Source organism: Thunnus maccoyii, chromosome 11 (genome assembly GCF_910596095.1).
Source record: "Thunnus maccoyii chromosome 11, fThuMac1.1, whole genome shotgun sequence".
Lineage (NCBI taxonomy): Eukaryota > Metazoa > Chordata > Actinopteri > Scombriformes > Scombridae > Thunnus > Thunnus maccoyii.
This window is the reverse complement of record NC_056543.1, coordinates 18,247,293-18,268,520: the sequence shown is the minus strand read 5'-3', so window position 1 is coordinate 18,268,520 and position 21,228 is coordinate 18,247,293. Positions and strand designations below refer to the sequence as shown.

Here is a 21,228-nt window from a genome sequence, read left to right as displayed (position 1 = left end):
TAAAGTGGGCTGAAAGCCAGAGTGAAAGATACATGACATTTAACTGTACAAATATACAAAAGAGCAGTTTATTCTGTGTAATGTTTAAAGCTATTCAGAGTTATTCTCCCACTGATAAAAAACGTTTTTGTAAGGGTTAATTTCATAATGTGTTACCTTGGCTATATACTGCACACAAGCAGTGGTAGAAGAAGCATTCAGAACCTTTACTTAAGTAAAAGTTGTAGTAGCAGAGGGTAGAACAATTCCAACACAAGTATAAGTGCTGCATTGAGAATGTTTCTCAAGTAAAAGTAGTGAAAAAATAAGCATAATCTTGAAAATGTACTTAGATTATCCAAAGGGAAAGTACTCATTATGCAGGACGGCCTCTTTCAGAGTCTTATAATATTATAGATATATTGTTCAATTATTATTGTTATCATTTCAGATGCATTAAGCACATGTAAACAGCATTTTAATGTAGTTCATCAAGGTGAAGCTAGTTCTTAATACTTTACATACTATGTAAAACATGTGCTGTATTTTATCTATAAAATCATTTTATTTTAGAGGCTAAACATATGTTTTGTATGTAAAATCTTTAGTCTGCAAAGTAATATAGTGTAATAAAAGTTATAATAATTCAGCCTGAATTGTAGTTGACTGGGAGTATAAAGTAGCATTAAATTAAAAACACTCAACTTAAGTACAAGTGCCTCAAAACTGCACTTGAGTGGTTGTAGTTAGTTACTTTCCACATAATGGGGTCCAAAGAGTATCAGTGATTTGTGTTTTTATTTGTAATTCAAGTTTTTCTCTAATTCAGTAGTTGCTGTTTTCTTTAGTGCTCATTAGCTTTTTTCCCCTCTACCTTGTAATGTAGTTTGAGCTCTCAGCATGTTTTGGGTTTTGTATTCTGTGCATAATTTCCTGTCATACAGGTTCTGGTGTGTCTTTTAGCTTCCACTGTCCTCAGAAGCAGCACCGGTCCGTTACTTCCCGCTACATAACCGAAGGATGAATGTCGCTGTGTGAAATCATTGCTTTGAAACTTTAACAACACACTCCTCATCACGTTGGAGCATAAGGAGCTGGGAGGGAGCACAGGGCAGCGGAGCTGTGAATAGGCCTCATCAGTGAGGGTGAGGGTTCAGATCCTTATATTAGTTATACAGGAGTCACCCTCCCCGACCTAAGGCAAATAAGCCACTTAACGCAATTATTTGCAATCACTAAATGTATTATTCATTATAAAAGATTTTTTTTTTCTTGCCTTGACATAATTTCCTATTGTTCGTGTGAAAATGGCAACCAAAAGAGCATTTAAAGTGTTATTGTTGAGACAAGGGCATCTTTTTTTTTAAAAGACTGCTTCAAAGTCTGAATAAACTTTCAAATTGTGAGATGAAACTGAGCTTTATTGTGCATTGACCCTCGTTGAGAGAGGAAATGGCAGGCTTCTAGAGCACATTGTGTTGGGCTGATTTGTAAATATAAGCTTTTGAAATGCAACACAATACCCCATCATGAATATTTCAACTTACACGTTTCATGCTATTGTAATACCTGGATTGTTTTTATTAACCTTATCAGTAGCTATTGTGGTCAGAGATCCGTCATCTCAGCCATACGCTCTGTATCTAATACCTGGGCACCTATAGACGTGAAATCACAGAGGAAAGTGTGTATAATAAGCCGATCAATTGCAGAAGAACATGCAGCTCTGTGAACAGAAAGAGCAGATGAACAATTATTCCAAACTTTCCCTCTAAGTGTTTATCTGTACATCTGTCTTTGTTTGATTACAGTTTCAAGAACACAGCCCTCTCTCTCTTTAGCCTCCTATCTTTGCCGGGTGTAATGTGCTATTTGGTAATGCAAACCAAATATCTGACTAATTAGCAGTTCCCTCACGTTGCTATACGTTTTTTCGCTCTGCATATTTCTGCCTTCCAGATAGTAATGCAATTAAGCACAGTGGGTTTTTTTTTTTCTCCCCCTTCACAAAATTGCTTAAGTAGATGTAATTATGGAGTGAATGTTTTGATGAGGAGAAGAAAACTTATAGAATATATCCATAAACCTTCACTCAGCTATAGGAGGCACTCTGTTTAACATCACCTCTCAGTGTAGAGTCGCTCATTGAAGTGTCATTTCCAAAAAAAAAAGGATCAACTCTGAAATATTTACAAGTCATTAGCATGAAGATTGTTTTAATAATGGCTACTTCTGCACAGTAATACTAATGTGCATCCTTCAATTGCTCAATATTTGAATGCCATCCCGTCATATTGTCTCATTTAAGCAGCTGTAAAAAATCCCTTCCTGTATTGAGAAAAAGCAGTTGAATCAGCCCCTGTTTCCTATTAAACCCTGTATACTTCGCAAAGGCTTTGAGAACTTGTGGTGGCATGCGCATCTGTGTGAAAACTGGTGGCAGCATGATGCGTCACAATCGCCTCTGATCAGTTACAATGGAAATAAATAATTCATGCTGGAGGAAATGAGTCTAATTAGCAGGCAGTTTGGATCCTTTGATAAAGCTGAGGACTAATTCTATGAAGGGCAGGAAGCTCTGTCATCAGTCAGCCCTGAACAGATTAGCATCTATTATGAATGAGGGACGAGCACCCTGGTGAAACCAAGTGTGTCCGAGAGACAAACTTAATAACTCCTGCGATGGGACAAACTTCCCTCCACCCCTCCCCCCCCACCACCGCCACCCCTCTACCCCCACCACTACACACATATATCCACCCTCCTTTCTCTTTCTCCCTCTCTCTCTCATCAGTCTACACTCCCATCCTGCAGGTCTATTGTGTGCAGGTAGAAGCATGCCGCTGCAATGGAGAGACTCGCCCCTCTGTCCATCACTCTGACAGCTGTGGAAATACATTCGCCATGCCGCATTAAGGAGCGTCCACAGTGTTACCACCACACTTAAACACAAAAGGGAATCTGTGGGCGCCTTCCCCCGTGCCTGTTTTCTATGTGCTTGCAACATATTCCCAGCTGTTTAAGAGGAATATCACTCTTCTTCCCCTCACAGGATTTGTTCTGGCAACTTCTGAAGAATAAACAGCAGTAAAAAGATGCTCGTGTGCGAGCAAAAAAAAAAAGGGACGCCACATCCCTCCTCTCTTCCCTGCAAGAACAACACAATGAAGGCCAATTAGAACTGAGTGCAGAGCCGTTGTGACAAGCAAAAGGTCCCGGTATCAGGGGGGACACGCGTGGGCGGGGTGGACCTGTCAGCGCTACATTGAGGGAGATAACAATAAATAGCTAATAATGACACTTAATGAGCTTGATTAAGTTGATTTGTTATGGAAAAAGTGCTGAAAACGGTGAATGTAGGCGACGTGATGAGAGATTGATTTTAATAGATAGGAAATTCTGTTGGGGCTCTGCTGCACAATGGGGCTGCGGAGGGAAAATAAGGTACAAAGGGATGCTGAATGGATTCTCACGAGACATATTTGAGATAATTAGATAAATTTCACACTAACATACGTCTTTCACCCAAGGACATGATGAACATGTTACCTTTCTGAGCATACAGGGGAATTTTCATATATTTTCAAGAAATGGCTGCTCTTATTATTTTCAACTTACATGTTTCCAACAAGTGCAGTATGTTCACACAGTATATGAATGTCGTTAAATGCTATTATGGGAGCAGTAATGACTGCCAGATAATTATCCCTCCCACTCAGACTTGACTGCTGCTGAATTTCTCTCATTTCACAACATAATTGTCTATGATTGAATTGAAGATTTCACATACTTCTCTGTTCTTTCAGGCTGAGTTGACTTTGCACAGTGACGGTGGAGGTTATCACAGGCCCTACACGTCCCCTGAATTGGCCCGTAAACAACACGCAATAGTGAACAAAGTTTCCCTGGCTTTTGAATATGCCTCTCCCAATTTTCCCTCGAAAGCGACAGAAAGTCAGATGAAGGGAAGTTTAATTAAGTAAGAACCTGTTGAGGAAGATTTCCAATCACGGTCGTCAGAATGAGTGCATTCAGCGTATTCATCTCCAGGCGATATGCTCTCTCTTTATCCAAGTGTGCGCTGGAGTTCTCTAGAGGGACCCCAGTTAATTGAATACATTAAAGTAGAGCGCCGGGGGCATTATTTATTTTTCTACTTTGCTCAGACTTGTTTAAAGGAGACCAACTGCTGATGTTTGGCCCCTTCTAGAGTTTAAATGGTCTCTACACTGGGAGTGGCGTGCAGGAGTGGTGGTTTGAGAAGAGATTTGATGTAATCCACAGCCTTATTTATTCACCATGAACCCCTGAGTGAGCCAAGTTTATGTATCTGGCAGTCATTCAAATGCTGCGTCTTGGCCCTCAGGCCTGTGTGCCATTATGTATCTATAGGACTCAGTATACAGAAAGCTATGAAGGTTTTGCTTTCTTCCCTTTAAATTATGTGTACTGCTGCTGCATTCTTTCTTCATCATAACTTTTACGACCAGTTGCGCCACGCTCTTTGCAAACACGAGCTAACATCACATCACTCGCATAATCACTTTTAATTTTGGCATCTCATGTGTGAACCAACTTTCTCAGCTATTTTTCAATGCGTTTTTTGTTCCATGTTTACAAACATGTGAATTCGAAGCACATGTGCCTTCTGGACACACTTTGTGTTTTTGTATGGGGGAAAAAAAAAAATCTATGTTGTGCCATGTGTGACAGCTTTTACAGATGCAAAAACGTCTTCCATATTTAATATTAAAACAATACATTCTTTATTCTGCAGCTGTACTATAGGACAACCTTCCTTTAAGTCTAAAACTCATCACATCAGAGCACATATTGAAAGTGGCCTTAAAAAGATTGTTTCTCAGTCATTTATAACGAAGGATGCAGACCATGCTATCTTGCCATTGTATGTAGTGTATATAATTGTTGAAATGTTGCTATTGTCATGCTGCTTGTTATGTGTAGAAGACCACAATGGAAATAAGCATTTTTTGGCTTTTTTGTGATTTAGCCCTAAATGATTGTAACTATTTTAAATCTGTATGTTTTGGAGCATCAGATAAATTCAATCAATGAAAAAACACATGCTCTAAATTCACATGTGGCTCTAGACATTGGACTTTTTTAAAAGGGGTTCTTATAAAAGTCTCTTCAGTTTGCCTTTAGTTTAGTTGGCCATCTGTAAAGACTTATTACAGATGCAAAAAACATTAGGACCTTTACCGGAAATGTTAGTTCTCATTAGTTGTAACTGAAAAGTTACAGTCTCAGAGAGGCAAGGAGGGCTTGTTTCTGACTTCATATTAACAGTAAGTGATGTTTAAAGGCAAATACCATCTGAGAAGAAGCTGTAAGGTTGCCATTTTGAAATACGTTGTACACAGCAAGAGCCTGATTTGTGCAGAAATGACAGAGCTGATTCTTAAACAAGCAGCTTGACTGGTGGACGTCGGGATATTTACATCATGTGATGTGTGAAATCCAGACGGTGGCTTTCTCCCCAGAGGGCACTGAGATCAGATCCCTGGACGATACTCATTAGTCAACATGCTCCTCACCTCCATCGTCACATTTATCACAACGACACAGAAAACTTACTTGCACAAGCACATTATACACTCATTAATAACCTGGTAAACCATTCATCTTGCAGAGAGAAAATTAATTTCCTTGCTGTTGTTCATTTCAACCAATTGCTAAGAACCTTATTATTTGTGTTGCACAGCAGGATTTGCTGTATCTTTTCAATCATAGTTAAAAAGGTAATGAGACAAATATTATTTTGCTTTATTTTACCAGGAAGTGCTTTCAGGCTGCTTTTTCCCAAACCAAATGTGAATTTGCCGTATAAAAAGAACCGAAAACAAAAGAAATTTGCTGTTGAAAAAGTTATTTGAATAGACCACCATTTAATGTGAATATGTAAAACACTATAATTTCGATATCAGGATGGCTTTTAATAAAAAGGACTAAAGTGAGATTTAAAATGAACAAGGTGATTAAGAGCGACTGTGCTGGACATTTATATAGCAGGACTGCACATAATGAATAAAGATTCATGCTTTGGTCCCAAATTTAAATTTTTGCACAGAATGTGCCTGATGTAGGCAGCTTTTAATCACCTTACTGACAGGAGTAACTGCTTTCATTTAACCTTGACTGAAGATCATGAATTCTAAAGCATTTAATTGGATACATCATTTAACAGAATGAACAGAGCAAATTTTCGCCAATTCAAAGGCTCAGATTGACAGACAGTGGCAGTAAGAACCACCACAATTAAAGCTGATCTGTATTCACTGGCCCTGTCACCCATCGCCATTAGTGATGTGACTGTTTGATCATCTCTGCAGAGAAACTTTGTTGAACTTCACCTTGTTTTGAAAGGAGTCGACGTTGAATGAAAAGACGAAGGTTGAGGAGGGGAAGGGGCTCCCGAGGATAACGACACACACACACACACACCTACCTACCTACCTCTGGCACCAAAGCTCCCTCAGAGGAACCTCTGGCTTAACAGCAGTAACCATCCCGAATATGGACATGACAGCACAAAAGAAAACAGTGCAAGTCTCACACCATTATGTTTATTATCTCCATCAGTGGCTTAATTGAAATGTTTCAAAATCAGAAAATAACAATGCCATCTTTTTGAGACATTGGAAGTAATGGCTTTGTCTCGTCGCTCTCTGCAGACAATTGCCCCAGTGATGTGAAAAACTGTGTCAAGTGGTACACAGTGAAATGTGCGGCAGACACTTAATTGTTTTCCTGCCTTTGACTTCAGAGAGAACAAATTCAATCTGTGTGCCAGACATTTCCTCTGTGACTAAGCCTAACCAGCCAAAGCATGTTTGGTTAAGCAACCAGCCCCAGGGTTAAATTTCTGATTTTGCAATTACAGTTTTTTTTTTTTAATCCACAAAAATACAAAGTGTTATTTAAATGAACATAGCTTTGGGATGTTTCTGTTAACCAGATCCAATATAGTGGTTCTCAAAGTGAAGTCTGGGGACCCCTGTGGGGCCCTTTGGAGTGCCCAAGGGGTTCTCCAGAAAAATGAATTGTAGATTAATTTCACTCTATTTTAACTCATAATTTCATATAGGGAGAATAGATTGTCTGTTTTTGGGTCATCAACAAGACGTCTCTATACTCATTGTGAAGGCTGTAAAGATGTTTTACAATATTATTATGATAGCCCCCAAATAATTCAGAATTTATAACATTTTAAGTGATCTGAATAATAATGTCTCTAAATCTTTGTAACATTTATACCAGAGTAAGGAATTTCATACACTACATCCTCATTTCGAGAGGATTTACTCAGGAATCAGAAAAAAAAAGTGTGAGCTAAATGTCGGATCCGCATAATATCACAGGCGACAACTAGAAACACGCCTTAGACCAAACACTTTATTCCATCCTCTTGGGAAAAATTTTCTCAAAGATTTTGCAACCGGGATGACAGACACTGGCTTATTCCAGCTGGAGTTGATCAACACTGACATTTTGGAACAGAAGAAAAGCATGTTAAAGGAAATGCAGATTAGGGAGACCAAATCAAATCCACTCAAGTGTTGTTCATTCTGCCCCACCGCAACACAAACCATGTGTGCTGCTTTTAAGTGGTGAAAATAATCTTAAGATTATAGAGTGGTCTCTGGTGCTAATTGTCTAAGAGCTGTTTTTCTTTTGCTCCCATTAATTCTTCCTTTAAGAGCTTGCCCCAAATGTTTTAACTGGATTTTTCAACTGTTAGCTTTGGAGATATTGTTTGATGGCAAATGTAATGAGGGAATCATCATTTCAACATGTGTGGTGAAACAGAGCTCGCAAATGTTCCCCGAGACAGCTGTCGTAACAGATTTTGAAATGTTAAGAAGTTTGCGCTGCCTCAGAGGAAAAGCACTCAGCGTCTGCTCACTGGTGTGTGTTGTTCTCATGCTCAGTGAGGGAAGAGTTTGACAAAAGGTTTGCAGCATGAACAACTTCACAGCGTCCAACACTGACACGCTCAACAACATCCAAAAGCCTCAGAAAGTGACGGAACATTCATGATTCAGCATTCGTGGACATTTTATTCTCAAATGTTATCGTCATATAAGCAGATTTGTTTGACTGACTTCTGTAATGTGCTGGGACTTTTCTCTGTCCCTTGTGTGAATGATGTGGTTGAGTTTTTGCCTCTTGTGTGAATGTGTAGTTTGTCCTCTTCGTCCTCCTGGATCCACATTCTAAATGTATGTTTACAATCTATCTATCTATAATATCGTCACCCTGGTTTTCCATATTATAACTTTTCTATATTGGTCTATCATGTACTCATGACATCTATTTCATGTCTGTCCATCCTGGAAGAGAGTTCCCTCCTCTGTAGCTCTTCCTGTGGTTACTTCAATTTTCCCCCCTGCTAAAGTGGAGGAGGGGGGTTCCCCTCATCCCAGTTGAAAAATGTGTTTTGCTTATTGTTACTTGGATGTTTGACCATCACTGTGCAGAATGATGTAAGTGCATAGTTTGATATATTACACTTCATCTGAAGGTGGAAAGTTTAAGATGTATACATATTAACTAGTTGTGACATTTCTGATGTCACAACTAGTTAGTTTGGACACTAATTGTGGTTAAGGATGGTGTAGACATTTCAAGTCTTCATGGACTGCATGAAGACTGAAAATGAACTGAAAATGGACTTAGGAGTAAAGAAGACATCTTGTGTCCAGCAGTTTAACTTTTAAAATGAACAATATTTGCATATTTATAGATTTTGGATTTTTCAATAAGGGAGAAGGAATAGATGTCATTTGAACTTTGTTTTTGTGGAAAAACTATACCAGACACAAATTATTATTCCAAACAGAGTATTTTTATATGTCTTAAAAATATGTCTGGAGGGGATCTTTAAAGTCATTTTTAAACTATCCAGCTGCAGCTGCCACAGATCTGGTGAAAACACCAAACACACTTTCAGCAAGTCTCATTCCAACTTTTCTCAAGAATTCCTCATCCAGTGTTGATTTTTTTTCACTGTGACAAACACTCCTATTGTTGCTGAATAGGTCAATCACAAAAAAAAGAAAGAAAAGAGTCAAAAGCAAACCGACACCGTCCATTTATCCCTCTTTACCTCTTGACACCCTCCCTTTGCTCGCCTTGCAAACCAGCGGAGGCCATCACTTGTCTGGAGTTAATGGTGACGCAGGGCAGAGCAGCATGCATAGGTGCTTTCATGACTGATTGATACTGTTGGGTTTAAGGCTATAATATTAAACAAATGGTGCATTCTAAAGAGCCCATGGGGAATTTTGAAATTCCTTGCTGTGAAACAAAAAGCGAGAGCTACAGCACCTATTGGTTTGTAAGTGGTAACCACAGAAGTAAGTAAGCACACTGCAGGAAAATGCTGCAGCAATCTAAGGATGGGGGTCTGTACTCTGTAATTATCTTGCTGGATTTTAACCAGTCATTGATGATTTGAAAAAACAACAATAGTGACACATAATTGTAACAAAATGCCTCGTTGTCAATAGATGGATTTTAGATTGTTTGCCTTTGGCAGAGTTTTTAAAAAGAACTTTAAATGTGTAAGATTTCTTATGGACTCTTTTCCAGAGAAGAGTTTGTGTTTCTAAGCTTTTTTTTTCTGTGGCTGTATCTTTATGAACAATGTTTTTAAATGTAAAGCCACAAGTTCAAAAGGAGTGACCTAGTGCATGAATAGGGACTGATTCGAGGTTATGTATATTTCATGTGTTACTGATTTGTTTTGACAGCGTTACTCGGTGTAGCCTATCCACTCCACTGAAAGTCGTCCTGGGCTTGTCCATTTGCCTGTAGCCTGGATTCATGGCTGGCAATGAATTGTGTGTTGAAGGGTCTGAAGGAGAGAGTTAATGAAGTAAAAATTAATGAAGCACGTGAGCACCACCATCTCAAGGCTGTAAGCTCTTCCATGCCCCATTTATAATGTATGATCTCAATAAAATCAATCCAATGTACCAGTTCTCACTTAGGGTAAGAATAGATTTACAGATTACAGCCCTGTGTTCCCCTGGTCATAATTACCCACCCCTCCACCCTCTCCTCCTACAGCCAAAGTGTGCTGCTGGACTCCTTTAGCAAATTTAATGTGAAGTTTCACAACACTGTGCACAGACAGTGTCATCCCGTCCACCGCTGAATACTCTGATGCTGCAGGTAAAAAACCGTTACATCAACGGTCTTTAAAGACATGAGAAGAACCAAAATGCACAGATTTCCTGCCAGACATTATGAATGTCTGAGTGTTTTCTGGTTTGCAGAGCGGTACGTGTGTGTTCTTGTGGTCATTTTCATTTTCTTTTCACTTTCTCGTCCAGCCCTGAAGACTTGTTGAAAGTTTAAATGAGATGAATTGCAGCAAGTTGCCTGTATTAGAGCTCCCCCCTCAGGTGTCATGGAGAATTATGTATCAGGAGACAAAACTCTTCCACATGATGATGATGATGATGAGAGGCAGCATATTCCACATTATTTATCAGAGGCAGTGATGGGTAGTGAGCATTTTTTTTAATCTCAGTTTTGCAGTGAAGTCACCTCCATTTATTTGTGGTGATAAATGTGAAAATTTCATGTCTGAACAAATATGCAGTGTAATTCCTGCACTAATTGTTCTTAATGTGTTGTGCATTTGCAAAATGTGCAGGTAGACTCATGAAAATGTATGTTTATTATTTACAGGTGACTGGATACTTATTATATACTGTCCACTTTGTATACTGACAGAAAATATTTGCATAATTTTCATTTGCTCTATATCATCTTTTTTTTCTCTATAATGAGTTTTGGCTTGTCAGTTGTCTCAGTCATACTAGAGCTGAAGTTGCAAACTATATGTGAAGCAACAATCTTAAGTAGCTATAAACATCTACAATTACAGTTTAACACTTATGAAATGTATGACTCTCAAGTGGATAAGACACAGATTTTGTTTTAGATAAACTCATACAGGCTTTATGTGAAAAAACAGAATTGTCAAGTTCAGCTGCCTGATGTGCCTATCCCTCCACCTCCATGAACAATTCTGTATTTATAATGTCATCTTATCACACTCCCCTTGAAGGCAGCAGCAAGTGCACTTATGCCTTCCTTTGTTAGGGTGAGTTGGCAATTTCCTGTGAGATGGAGCAACTGCAGGCAGCCCCTTTCTTTGATAATGTCCCTGACACCTGGACCAAACTGCTGTTTCCATCACTTTGCAGGCTAGAACATGTCATAAGCCTCCTGCCACCCAGAGTCACTCAGTGTGCATTTAACAGCACTCTCCTCACTACACTTTCCAGGATGTAGAGGTCAGAGCCAGAGAGAGATTCTTGTGTGAAAAGTGTCTCGCTGAGCTGCATCAAAAAGTACCAATAGTCAATATAAGTCCTCTGTTCAGTCATAATGTTCAATCATCATTTTATTATGAGAAATATGCAAGTATTTACCTTATTTTTAATCATCTTGTATCCACAGTTAACTTTACATGGTGCACCATGCAGACATTTACACTTAAAACAATACTGACATGCCCATATTTATATTGACAGGGTTATTGGTTCTTCCAGTGCATACTGGCCGCAGATAGATCCCATTTGAAAATGTTCAGCTAATATGAAGCTTGAAAAGTCTTGAGTTAGAAGAAGGTTAAAATGTTTTTAGCATGAAACTCCCTCTTTGTGCTTCCAGGGACAATGTTTCCTTGCTGAGTCACAGCAGAAGGACAGGAACACAAAGCAGGAATTTGGTATTAATGTGACTAACTTTGTATAACTCAGACTGCTAAAGCTTTATATTGGCTTTGGTTGAACTTTGGAGTGTATATTTACACAGAACAAGGACTCCAGATTTTGTCAGTATCCAACATTAACATGCCTTTGTGTACACTTAGTATGCTTTAGGAAGAGCTTTCTTCACAGCCAGTATGGAGAGGAGGAACAAAAACTCCTTCAATGTACACATGGGTATGTTAGTACTGTTTTAACACAGTCTTCAAAAATTGTGAAGCAGCGAGCCTGAAAAGGTGTTTATTACAGAGGCCTGACAGATTGATTCTAAATTATAATTAATCAGTTGATTTTGACCCACAGATTGTGATTGTGCCCTGTGAGTTTCATTTATTCAGCTTTTCTTTTGGATCTACTACAATCATCGTAGACCTGCAGGACTCTCGGGCAAATTAACAGTCTTCACACTACCCTGCAGCCATAATGAAAATATCAGTCAATCAAAACCCACATTATGCTGTGAAATCCTACCACATATCTCCAGACACGCATACAAATAGAAACTGCAGAATAAGCGCTCAACCTGTTTCAGTATTATGGCTGGCAGTGTATTGGTGAAACAATATTTAAAAGCCTTCTTGTGCTGACCACATCCACCTGAAGCTGCTAGAAATTTTCTAATTTGTAGTCTATTAACTACAATAAAACAGATAATCTGGACATTAAGATGCTTTGGGGAAATCCAGCCTTAATTCCTGGAGGTTGGAGAGCATGGCATGGAGGGATGTGGGGCCCATCTGCGACCTGTCTGCAGGTCCGGTGATGTATAGCTGTGGGCTGGACGGCCACGCTTAGGGCTGTGTGTTGCTGCTCACTGTGCCATGGCACTCAGGGCACTTTAACCCCCAGTCCCTCCTTACAGGTACCCCGCAGCCCGCCACCATGCGCTACTCATTTACTGCTACACTGGTTTTCATAATTAGCGCCGCAAGGCCTCATTAAATCTGCTCTAATGAATAAATATTGTATTTCATAGCCTGATTACCAGATCAGCTCAATGCTTGAGCGTTGTAAACAATTACTTCCCTAAATATTCATCACCCCAAAGTGGATGATCATTGGTATTTAATACAGGACTAGTATTTTCAAGTGCATCTTTATTATACTAATAATATTTTTTGAAATGCTCCTTTTGGAGGGAAAAAAAGGTGGAGACGTTATATTGGAAGTTATATTTATAGTGATGTAGCCTAAAAAGTAGGATATGATGATTGTATTAATGCAATCCAATACAACAACCCTGCAATAAGTCTTATCTCTAATTGTGAAGTTTTTGTGCCAAAGAAGTGTCAGTTCAACAGTATGGTCATTTTTAACCATATGCCTTAATAAGCGTTCAACTGAATTGTGTTAAATAGAGGGTTATTTCTAATATTGCATTAAAAATACCTGGGACTGGACTAAATATCACAGATTGTACAGATTCCACAAATGTATCTAATAAACAAGTTATTCAGTGTATTTTGGTACTCCTTGCAAAATATTATTTATATAAACATTATTGATATATTATTATATAAATAATATTATAAACATTATTTATATTTATTGGAATTAAATATTTATTGTTGTGTCAATATCCGTGGAATATTTTGGTGTCCATAATATTTTTTATTTTATTGTTTTGTTTTATTGTTGTGTCAATATCTGTGTAATTAGTGAACACTAGATTTACAGACTTAATTAGGAATATAATGATAGAAAGCTACTTGTTGGAAATGTAAATCGACATAGTTTGATTAGAGGGAGGGCTTATTGCTGCCTTCAAATGTAACTTGTGAGCTTGTGGTTACAATTTGGGAAGCCGTGTACACGATATGCTTGGCGTTCAAGTGGTTAACATTAAGTCATGACTCGTGAGAACACCACTGCTAGGCAACATGGACGCCAAAAGACTCCTCATTGTTCTCTTGTCATTAATATTCATTTTACTGTTGGCGTCTAGAAGCCACCGAGGCTAACAATTTAGCTAGCTAGCAAGCGGGAAATGTAATGCAGGAAATGCAAAGACAAAATGACAGAGGAAAGAGATTTCCTCAGACATATTATAAAATTGCTAAGAAAAACTCTATACGACTAAAATTAAAATATATTAACTTACCATCCACTGAAAACTGAACTTCCATGGCCTCCGCCATTTCTGAAAATGTCAACAACACATCACAACTCATGAACTCGGAGCTTTCAGAAATTTTCCACTTCCAAAGTCATGATTATCACAAGAAGGGGGCGAAAAGCAAAGTAAGGCTAACTTAAAGGATGGGTTGACAAATTTTCAAGTCTGTCTTAAAACAACAGTCAGGTACCCAAATGAACATTGAAACAGGTTTTTCTTGCTGTAATCATTCCTCCCGTTCATACTGACCATTAGAAGATCCCTTCATAAAGCACTTACAATGTAAGTGATGGAGGACAAGATCCACAAGACTCCTTCTGTGCAAAAATGTATTTAAATGTTTATCTGAAGCTAATATGAAGCTTCAGATGTCCAAATAATTCAAATCAAGTAGATATCTTTCAACATTACAGTCTTTTTAGAAGTCCCTGTTTTTGTTACTATACTTCCACCACAGCTCAATAAGTAAACACTGTCCAAGGAAACACAAAGAGGGAATTTGATGCTAAAAAGACTTTAAATGTGGCAGATATCCACTTGATGTGACTAACTCTGACTGCTGAAGACCCATATAAGCTTCAGATACATTTTTAAATGCATTTTTGCACAAAATGACTGTGTGGACACACTGTGGATTTTGGCCCCCATCACTTACATCAGAAGCATATTTGAAGGGGATCTTTTTATAGCCAGTATGAACAGGAGGAGTGATTACAGTGAGGAAAACCTCTTCCAGTGTTCATATGGACACCTGACTGTTGTTTTAAGACAGACTTGAAAAATCTTGAACCTATCCTTTAATGTTAGGATAGCGAACAAGCTGCCAATTTCCCCTGGTGGCCACTTGCGTTATCACAGTGGAAAAAATCCCCTGCGGCCCAAAAGGCATTTTCCCCATAGACCACCATTATAAAAGAGACATCTATAAAACTGTTGACAGGACACCTCAAACTGCAAAGACGGTCGATTATTAGTCTTTGTATTATTATGTCATATATCACAGAGCAAGGCATCTATTTTGTGAAAGATAAATACCCGGCAGTCTTTGAGAAACCAAGAGTTTGGAAAGAGTCATGACTTGGGAAATATGTTGGAAATCTTTTTATTGTGCAGCAGCAAATGTTGAAGTGCCTTCTGTTTTTTTTTTTTAAAAAGCTGCGGGTTATATATATGTGGCGTCTTTTAAACATCAAATTCCCTGGTTATATATATATATATATATATATATACATATATATATATATATATATATATTAGACATTCAAGTAAACCCGCTGACCTGAACACTGATTTATTGCGGATTTTCACTCTTCCTACTTTCTTTCTTATACTCCTATTGTCAAGCAAGAGGATTGTGATGGGTTAAGTACATTTTGTGTGTGTGTTTCTATTCACCATTACCCATTTTACAATCAATTAATCTGATTAAAACAGCAGTTATTAGACTTTTTGGCAGTTAGGAAGCTTCATAAATGCAAACATAGAATATATTAAGTATAATTTGAATTTGTATTTTATCTAAATTAATGTACATTATATCATACTTTAGCAGTGATGGTTTTACTACTGATTACTTGCAGTTTTGTTTTTTTTGCTACATAAAAGTACTGTGTACTGTCATTTGTTTAACGTATTGTGTGTCTTTTTCCTACACAGATCATTATTGGCCCTTTACTGCAGCATAAAATACATGATGTATGAGGATAATCTGCTACAGTTTTTCAAAAACCGTCCACTACGGAGGCGCCCTGGACCAACAGGTTAAGGCACACCGCTTCAAAGAATGGACCATGAGTTCTGCAGTTATCTAACTATCTTTAGTCCCACTCTCCTGTATACATTTCTACTCACTGATGCAGAGCAGTGAGGGTGTGGGCTGAAATAGAGGGCTACTCCATTTTTGAGGACAGATGGGCAAAGCCAACACAAAGCTCTATGTAACCTCTGTTCAACATACATTTTTCACTCCCTGTAGCCACATTTCTGGCCCCTAGATTTGGAGCTGACTTTACTGCTTCTGCTGATTAGTGTGAACACAGAAAGTGAGTCTTGACAGAACCACCGTGAGGTCTTGACCACGATGTCATAAAGTCAACCCTCATTTCGTCAGCCCCATTGATATTTTAAACATTGTAATGGACCTTTGAATCCAAATATTGGCCTCTGTGTCTCTGAAATACTGTACTGCAGTGATGACGGCATGCATTTATGTACTTATTTAATATCGATGCCTGTGTTTGGCAATAACATAATTACTCGATCAGTCGACTGAGAAAAATTATCGACAATTTTAAGAATCAATTGTCATTTACAGTATCACACAAAAATACAAAACACTCATTGTTTCAAACTTCTCAAATGTGAGGATTTTCTGCTTTTTGTATGTCTACATTGAAGACCTTTGGGTTTTGGACTACTGATATTGTCGTTAGTTTATAATTTTGGATTTACTGGCTGCAACATCAAAATTTTATCAAATTTCAAAGTTCCATTTGCGTATTACCTGTAATGCAGGTTATTGCACAGTAGCTGTGTCAGCCCAGTACAGGGATACAGTGACAACTTTATATAGATATTTCTCAGAAGTAATACAAACTCACTCTTAACACAGACTATAGCTAGCTAACAGTAACTGAAATGATGATAAACCTACAGACTTCACAGCTCTTGAGATCTTCAATCACCACTAGCATTCAGGATTTCTCCTCCATGTTTCAATAACAGTAATTACAGCTGCCAATGTTCTACATAGAGTGATGGTCAAGTCAAAGAAAAGTGATAACATGATTCTGCAGTGATTACCGCTTTAATAGAAATGTACAGTTAACCCATTAAGCACAAAACAAGCATCACCATAACAGATTCTCCCATCAGCACTTAAGCATTACTCTTCCTGTTACGAGTGCAGGGCTGATAAACACAAGCAGCAGTTAAGATAACCTCCACCTGCCATTACAATGAAGAAGAAGATCTCAACCATTGATTATTTTGAAACAATATCATATAATCAGAGTCTGTCCTGGTGCAGGTCGTATGAAGTACGTTTCAAAGATGAATGACACAAAGGTTAATTTCATGTCATTCTGTGTAGAGTATCACTTCTGAACAGAAAATGCAGGCCATAACTCTATTACCACTTCAGTGGCACCTTCAACCATTCCTACTTAACAGTGTAAGGCAGAAAATGAGCCAAAGAGACTGGAGCAGAGCGAGAATGTGCTTTAACAGGATAAAATGATTTACAGGTATGAGATTCCCATTAGAGTGTGCTAATTGTTTCCACACCATTAGTGACAGTTATCTAATGAAGGATATTTAACCAGGCGCTGTAGTATATCACACAGTTCCTCTCGGTTTAGAAGTGAGAGGCAGTGGACCCCAGTCTATGCCCTTTCTACCTGCACCACCTCGGCAGCATGCAGATCATTGGGCCATTTCTATAGGATATCCCGAGTAAAGCAAACATGTTTTTTAACATTTAAAACTTTTAGTAGATTTACAAAAGGCTTAGCAACTTGTAAAAACACAAGCATAAATTTTCCAACTAGAAAAAAAAAAAAGGCACAATGATGGATCCCTTGGAGGTCAATTCATGTCTGTGTAAAATATGTACATTTAAAACAATGTAAAAATACTGTGGATCTAAACAAGCTTATTTTTGCAGCAGGTACGATTCAGCTATAAAAAAAAGTGATTTTTACAGGCTCAGGAATATGTACATCCAAGGCAGATCAGACAGGTCGCCAATTTATGGTTGACACATTTCAGATTTTTTTTTGTGCTCCAACTTAGTAACTAATCAACCGTGTCTTTATGTAAAGGCTCAGCGCTTGTGGGAAAAAAAAGTAGGAAAAAATACCAGAGAACAAATGCAATGCAAGCTTTAAGTGTGTGCACATCTCCTCCAGATATGCATCAATATTTAAAAAAAATATGAAACTTCACAAACAAGAACATTAACCGTTTTGTTCTAATGGCTGTAAAACTATGAATATGTTGTCTGTGCGGATGTAAAAGTGGTCACAGAGCATGTCAGTCAGGTCCAGGGTCAGTTAGAGCAGCTTCTTCCGTCACACTTCACTTGTTACTCTCTTGTTCCATCTCCTTCTTCAAGCTGCAGAGAAGAAAAGAAGCTCAGTGTTAAAAACAGACATTGAGACTGGAAGAAAAAAAAAAAGGGGGGGGGGGGATGTATCACAACTTAAAATGCTCCAGTCACCTTTTCAGGTAGGCGTGCACATTGTCAAAGCCGTGATATTTCGCCAGGTAAACCAACACTCCAGTAGCACAGCGGCCTTCTCGGGCCCGACAGAAGCTGCAGTTACAGATCCCTCTGCATGGCGGGCACTGCCACTCCTATCGGGGGACGAAAAGAAACGAAGTCAGACCAACCCGACGCATTCACGTCCAAATGTGAGTAACAATATCATGTGTCAGTACTCACCGGATTCAGCAGAGCATCTCGGACCTCCTCTCCGTATCTGTTACGGAGACACGGGCCACAGAACTGACCCCTCACCCCCACACACTCTGGATTACGACAGTTGGTTTTGGTGTCGATTGTTTTCTGACGGCACTGGTGGCACGTGCTTCCCTAAGAGAAAGAGAACATTTTCTTAAATCTTCAGCAACAGAGCTCTACAAACAAATGCAGCTGCTCAAATATTCAGAGTTTCCGGTGAGTGTGGGACCTACAGTGGAGCTGTTGTAGACTTTCTCCCGCACGTTCTCGCAGATGTGCTGCAGCTCTGCCTCTGTGATGTCCTCCACAGGCCGCACTACATGAGGGATGGCCTTGGAACCGTTGAAGGAACGGCGACGGGGCTGTGGAAATAAATGCACTTAATTAGAATGTGATTCATGTCTGTATTTCAAGAGAGTTTTTTCTCTGATGTGAAAGCAGATAAAAGTGCAGCAGACAAGACAAATGTGACTCACTGGCTCATCCTCCTCTTCATAGTAGCGGCTTTTGCGAACCAGGTTGAACTTATCCTCAGGCTCCTCCTCTGGAGTCGGGCTGGGGGGTCCATCCACCAGCGTGCGGGACCGTGTGTGGGGTCGGGACTGACGCTCTGGGTTTCTCCTACAAGCTGCTGGAGTTCCCATGGACCGCCGAGGTGCTTGCCGGGGCTGAAGAGGTTCAAGTTGCACCAATTAATACATGGTACTGATGAACTGCCATGTGTCAGATGTGAAACAGCAAATCCAATAATTTACTTCAAAGTTAGATTACCGTAGTGGATGCTGACATTCGTCTCGGCAAGAGTCCAGATACTTTGTTCAGCTCTGCCATGAGCTTTGCAAGCTAAAATAAATAAAGAGGAGTGAATGAACAAATACAATTTGGGCAGTTTTGACCACATGGTGCACAAATGTCAAAGATATTGTACCATTTCTTTGTTCTCCTTTATGTTCAGAGCTCTCTTGTTCATGAAGTTCTCCTCTTCCTCAGAGTCGGAGTCCATTGCTTGAGGTTGAGGGAGTGGTTCAGATGCGGGCCTCTTCTTGCCCATCTTCCTGCTGGGGAACGTCATGGCAACCTTCAGGACGTTGGACTTGCGGCCACGTCTCAGAGGTTGAGAGTTCACTTTCTGTAAGAAGATGCATTTTATCGTTAGAGGAAACCGCAACAGTGTCTGATGAAGGTCTGAAACATTGTCACACTTGTACTTGTATTGTCCCCTTTTAACTCACCATGGCTTTCATCTGACTGTTGATCACATTCTCAAACCCGCTGCATGTATCTTCCTCTGATGTGGCCTCAAACACCTTTGATTTCTCTCCCATCCTCCTCGTCTGTCTTAAACTGCTCCTCTAAAAAAAAAAAAAAAAAAAAAAAAAAAGTTGCAGATGGTGCTGCAAAGAGCCTACACATTCACCACAATTTGATAGGATTTAATTTATGGAGAGACTTAGTATTGTATTGTTACCGTATTTGCAAAGCCTCCATCGGAGCCAAAGCTGTCGCAGCTGTCATCAGAGGAAGAGGAGGAAGTCTCCATGGGAACCAGCGGGACGCTGCGGAAGCTCCTCAAACTCATCCTGGTGGATGGAGGCTGGACTACTTGTTTCTATGAAGGATAAGAGGTACATTTAGAAGGGAGTGTCTGTTTTGTTTATTTAAAAAGGGTGTTAGAGGGCAAATTCATCAGATATAAAGCTCTGCAGCACCTTAAACCATGAGGGTTGTATACTTTACTTAATAACACTTTAACCTGGAACGAGGGCAGTTTAAACTACATGGTCAACCTGCCACCTGAGATATTAAATTAACCATTTTGTCCATTAAAAAAAAAAAAAAAAAAATCAGAAAATTCAAACTGCTTGTTATCTCAAACAGTCCAAAAAACCCCAAAGAAATTCAGTGCACATCATAAAAACTTTAAATCAGAAAATATGCATACTTGAGAAGCTGGAATCAATTAATTTCTGGCATTTTCTTACAAAATAACTTAATCAGGTCAAATATGTTTGTGCCAGCCAGCTTCTGTTTCATGTCGATTGACTTTAAACGAGTAAGGTTAATGTTTCAGCTCAAGTTAAAGAGGACACACCCTTGTAGACAAACCCAGACAATGAACAAGGTAACCAGGTCATGCACACTTCAGTTTACTCAAAATACTCATTACTATAGTTAACATTAATTTCAGTCATGCAAACTCATTAGTTACCCTTTTTTTCTTAGTTACCAAAGAAAGACTACACAACATTAACACAAATACATTTTCTCATTGATTTTGCTAGTTTGACACAAAATTACATTATAGTTTATATTAAAACTTCTCATGTCTGTTTTGTGAGTGACGATCCTCGACATTTTGTGTTTCGAGCCTGTAAACTTTTAAACGTTGAATCAACGTCGGTCAAGCGTTTAAAGGGAAAGATTTAAAAGTCCAGTTAACTGTTATAAAACATAACGATATAACAAAACAAGATAAAGCTAATAACGAGTCAGATTAATACACTTTCATGCTGTTTTTCTTACCTGGGAGCGGGTGGATGGCATGTTTTTCTTTTTACAAACTGTCTTACACACAGGAAACCACAGTCACACATGCAGCAGTTCTGCAGTGAACAATGCAGCTCCTGCAGCTGCAGCCAGTCCCAACTCATTCATTTCCCGCGCCACCGGAAAGTCCTCAAAGCTGCATAAAACACAGACAGACATGTAAACTAAATAATAAATATTCTGTACAACACTTCAAGCCAAACTCATGACTGTAACTCGTTGTTAACATTTTTAATTATGTCTCGCATTCCTCTGAATTATACAACTTCAGAAACTAATTAACTTCTGAGGTATTTATGAAATTAAAGCTGCGT

At 38.9% G+C, this 21,228-nt stretch overlaps 1 protein-coding gene and 1 long non-coding RNA gene across 2 annotated transcripts in view; one reads left to right on the top strand and one right to left on the bottom strand.

The window, feature by feature from the left end:
• LOC121906958 overlaps positions 1-16,279 on the top strand; it is a 33,085-nt gene extending 16,806 nt beyond the window's left edge. Inside the window, exon 4 of the long non-coding RNA XR_006098774.1 lies at positions 15,562-16,279. This is a non-coding gene — a long non-coding RNA (uncharacterized LOC121906958). The remainder of the gene's footprint in view (positions 1-15,561) is intronic.
• A 413-nt stretch (positions 16,280-16,692) lies between these two features.
• On the bottom strand, positions 16,693-20,997 carry cdca7a (cell division cycle associated 7a). The gene is made up of 10 exons (XM_042426005.1): positions 20,891-20,997; positions 19,836-19,976; positions 19,600-19,719; positions 19,296-19,496; positions 19,139-19,210; positions 18,844-19,035; positions 18,601-18,729; positions 18,350-18,499; positions 18,125-18,261; positions 16,693-18,019 (listed from the first exon to the last, which is right to left on the bottom strand). The coding sequence occupies exons 1-10, from the start codon at positions 20,909-20,911 to the stop codon at positions 17,983-17,985; spliced, it is 1,200 nt and encodes a 399-aa protein (XP_042281939.1). The 5' UTR covers positions 20,912-20,997; the 3' UTR covers positions 16,693-17,982.
• Positions 20,998-21,228: the final 231 nt, after the last annotated feature.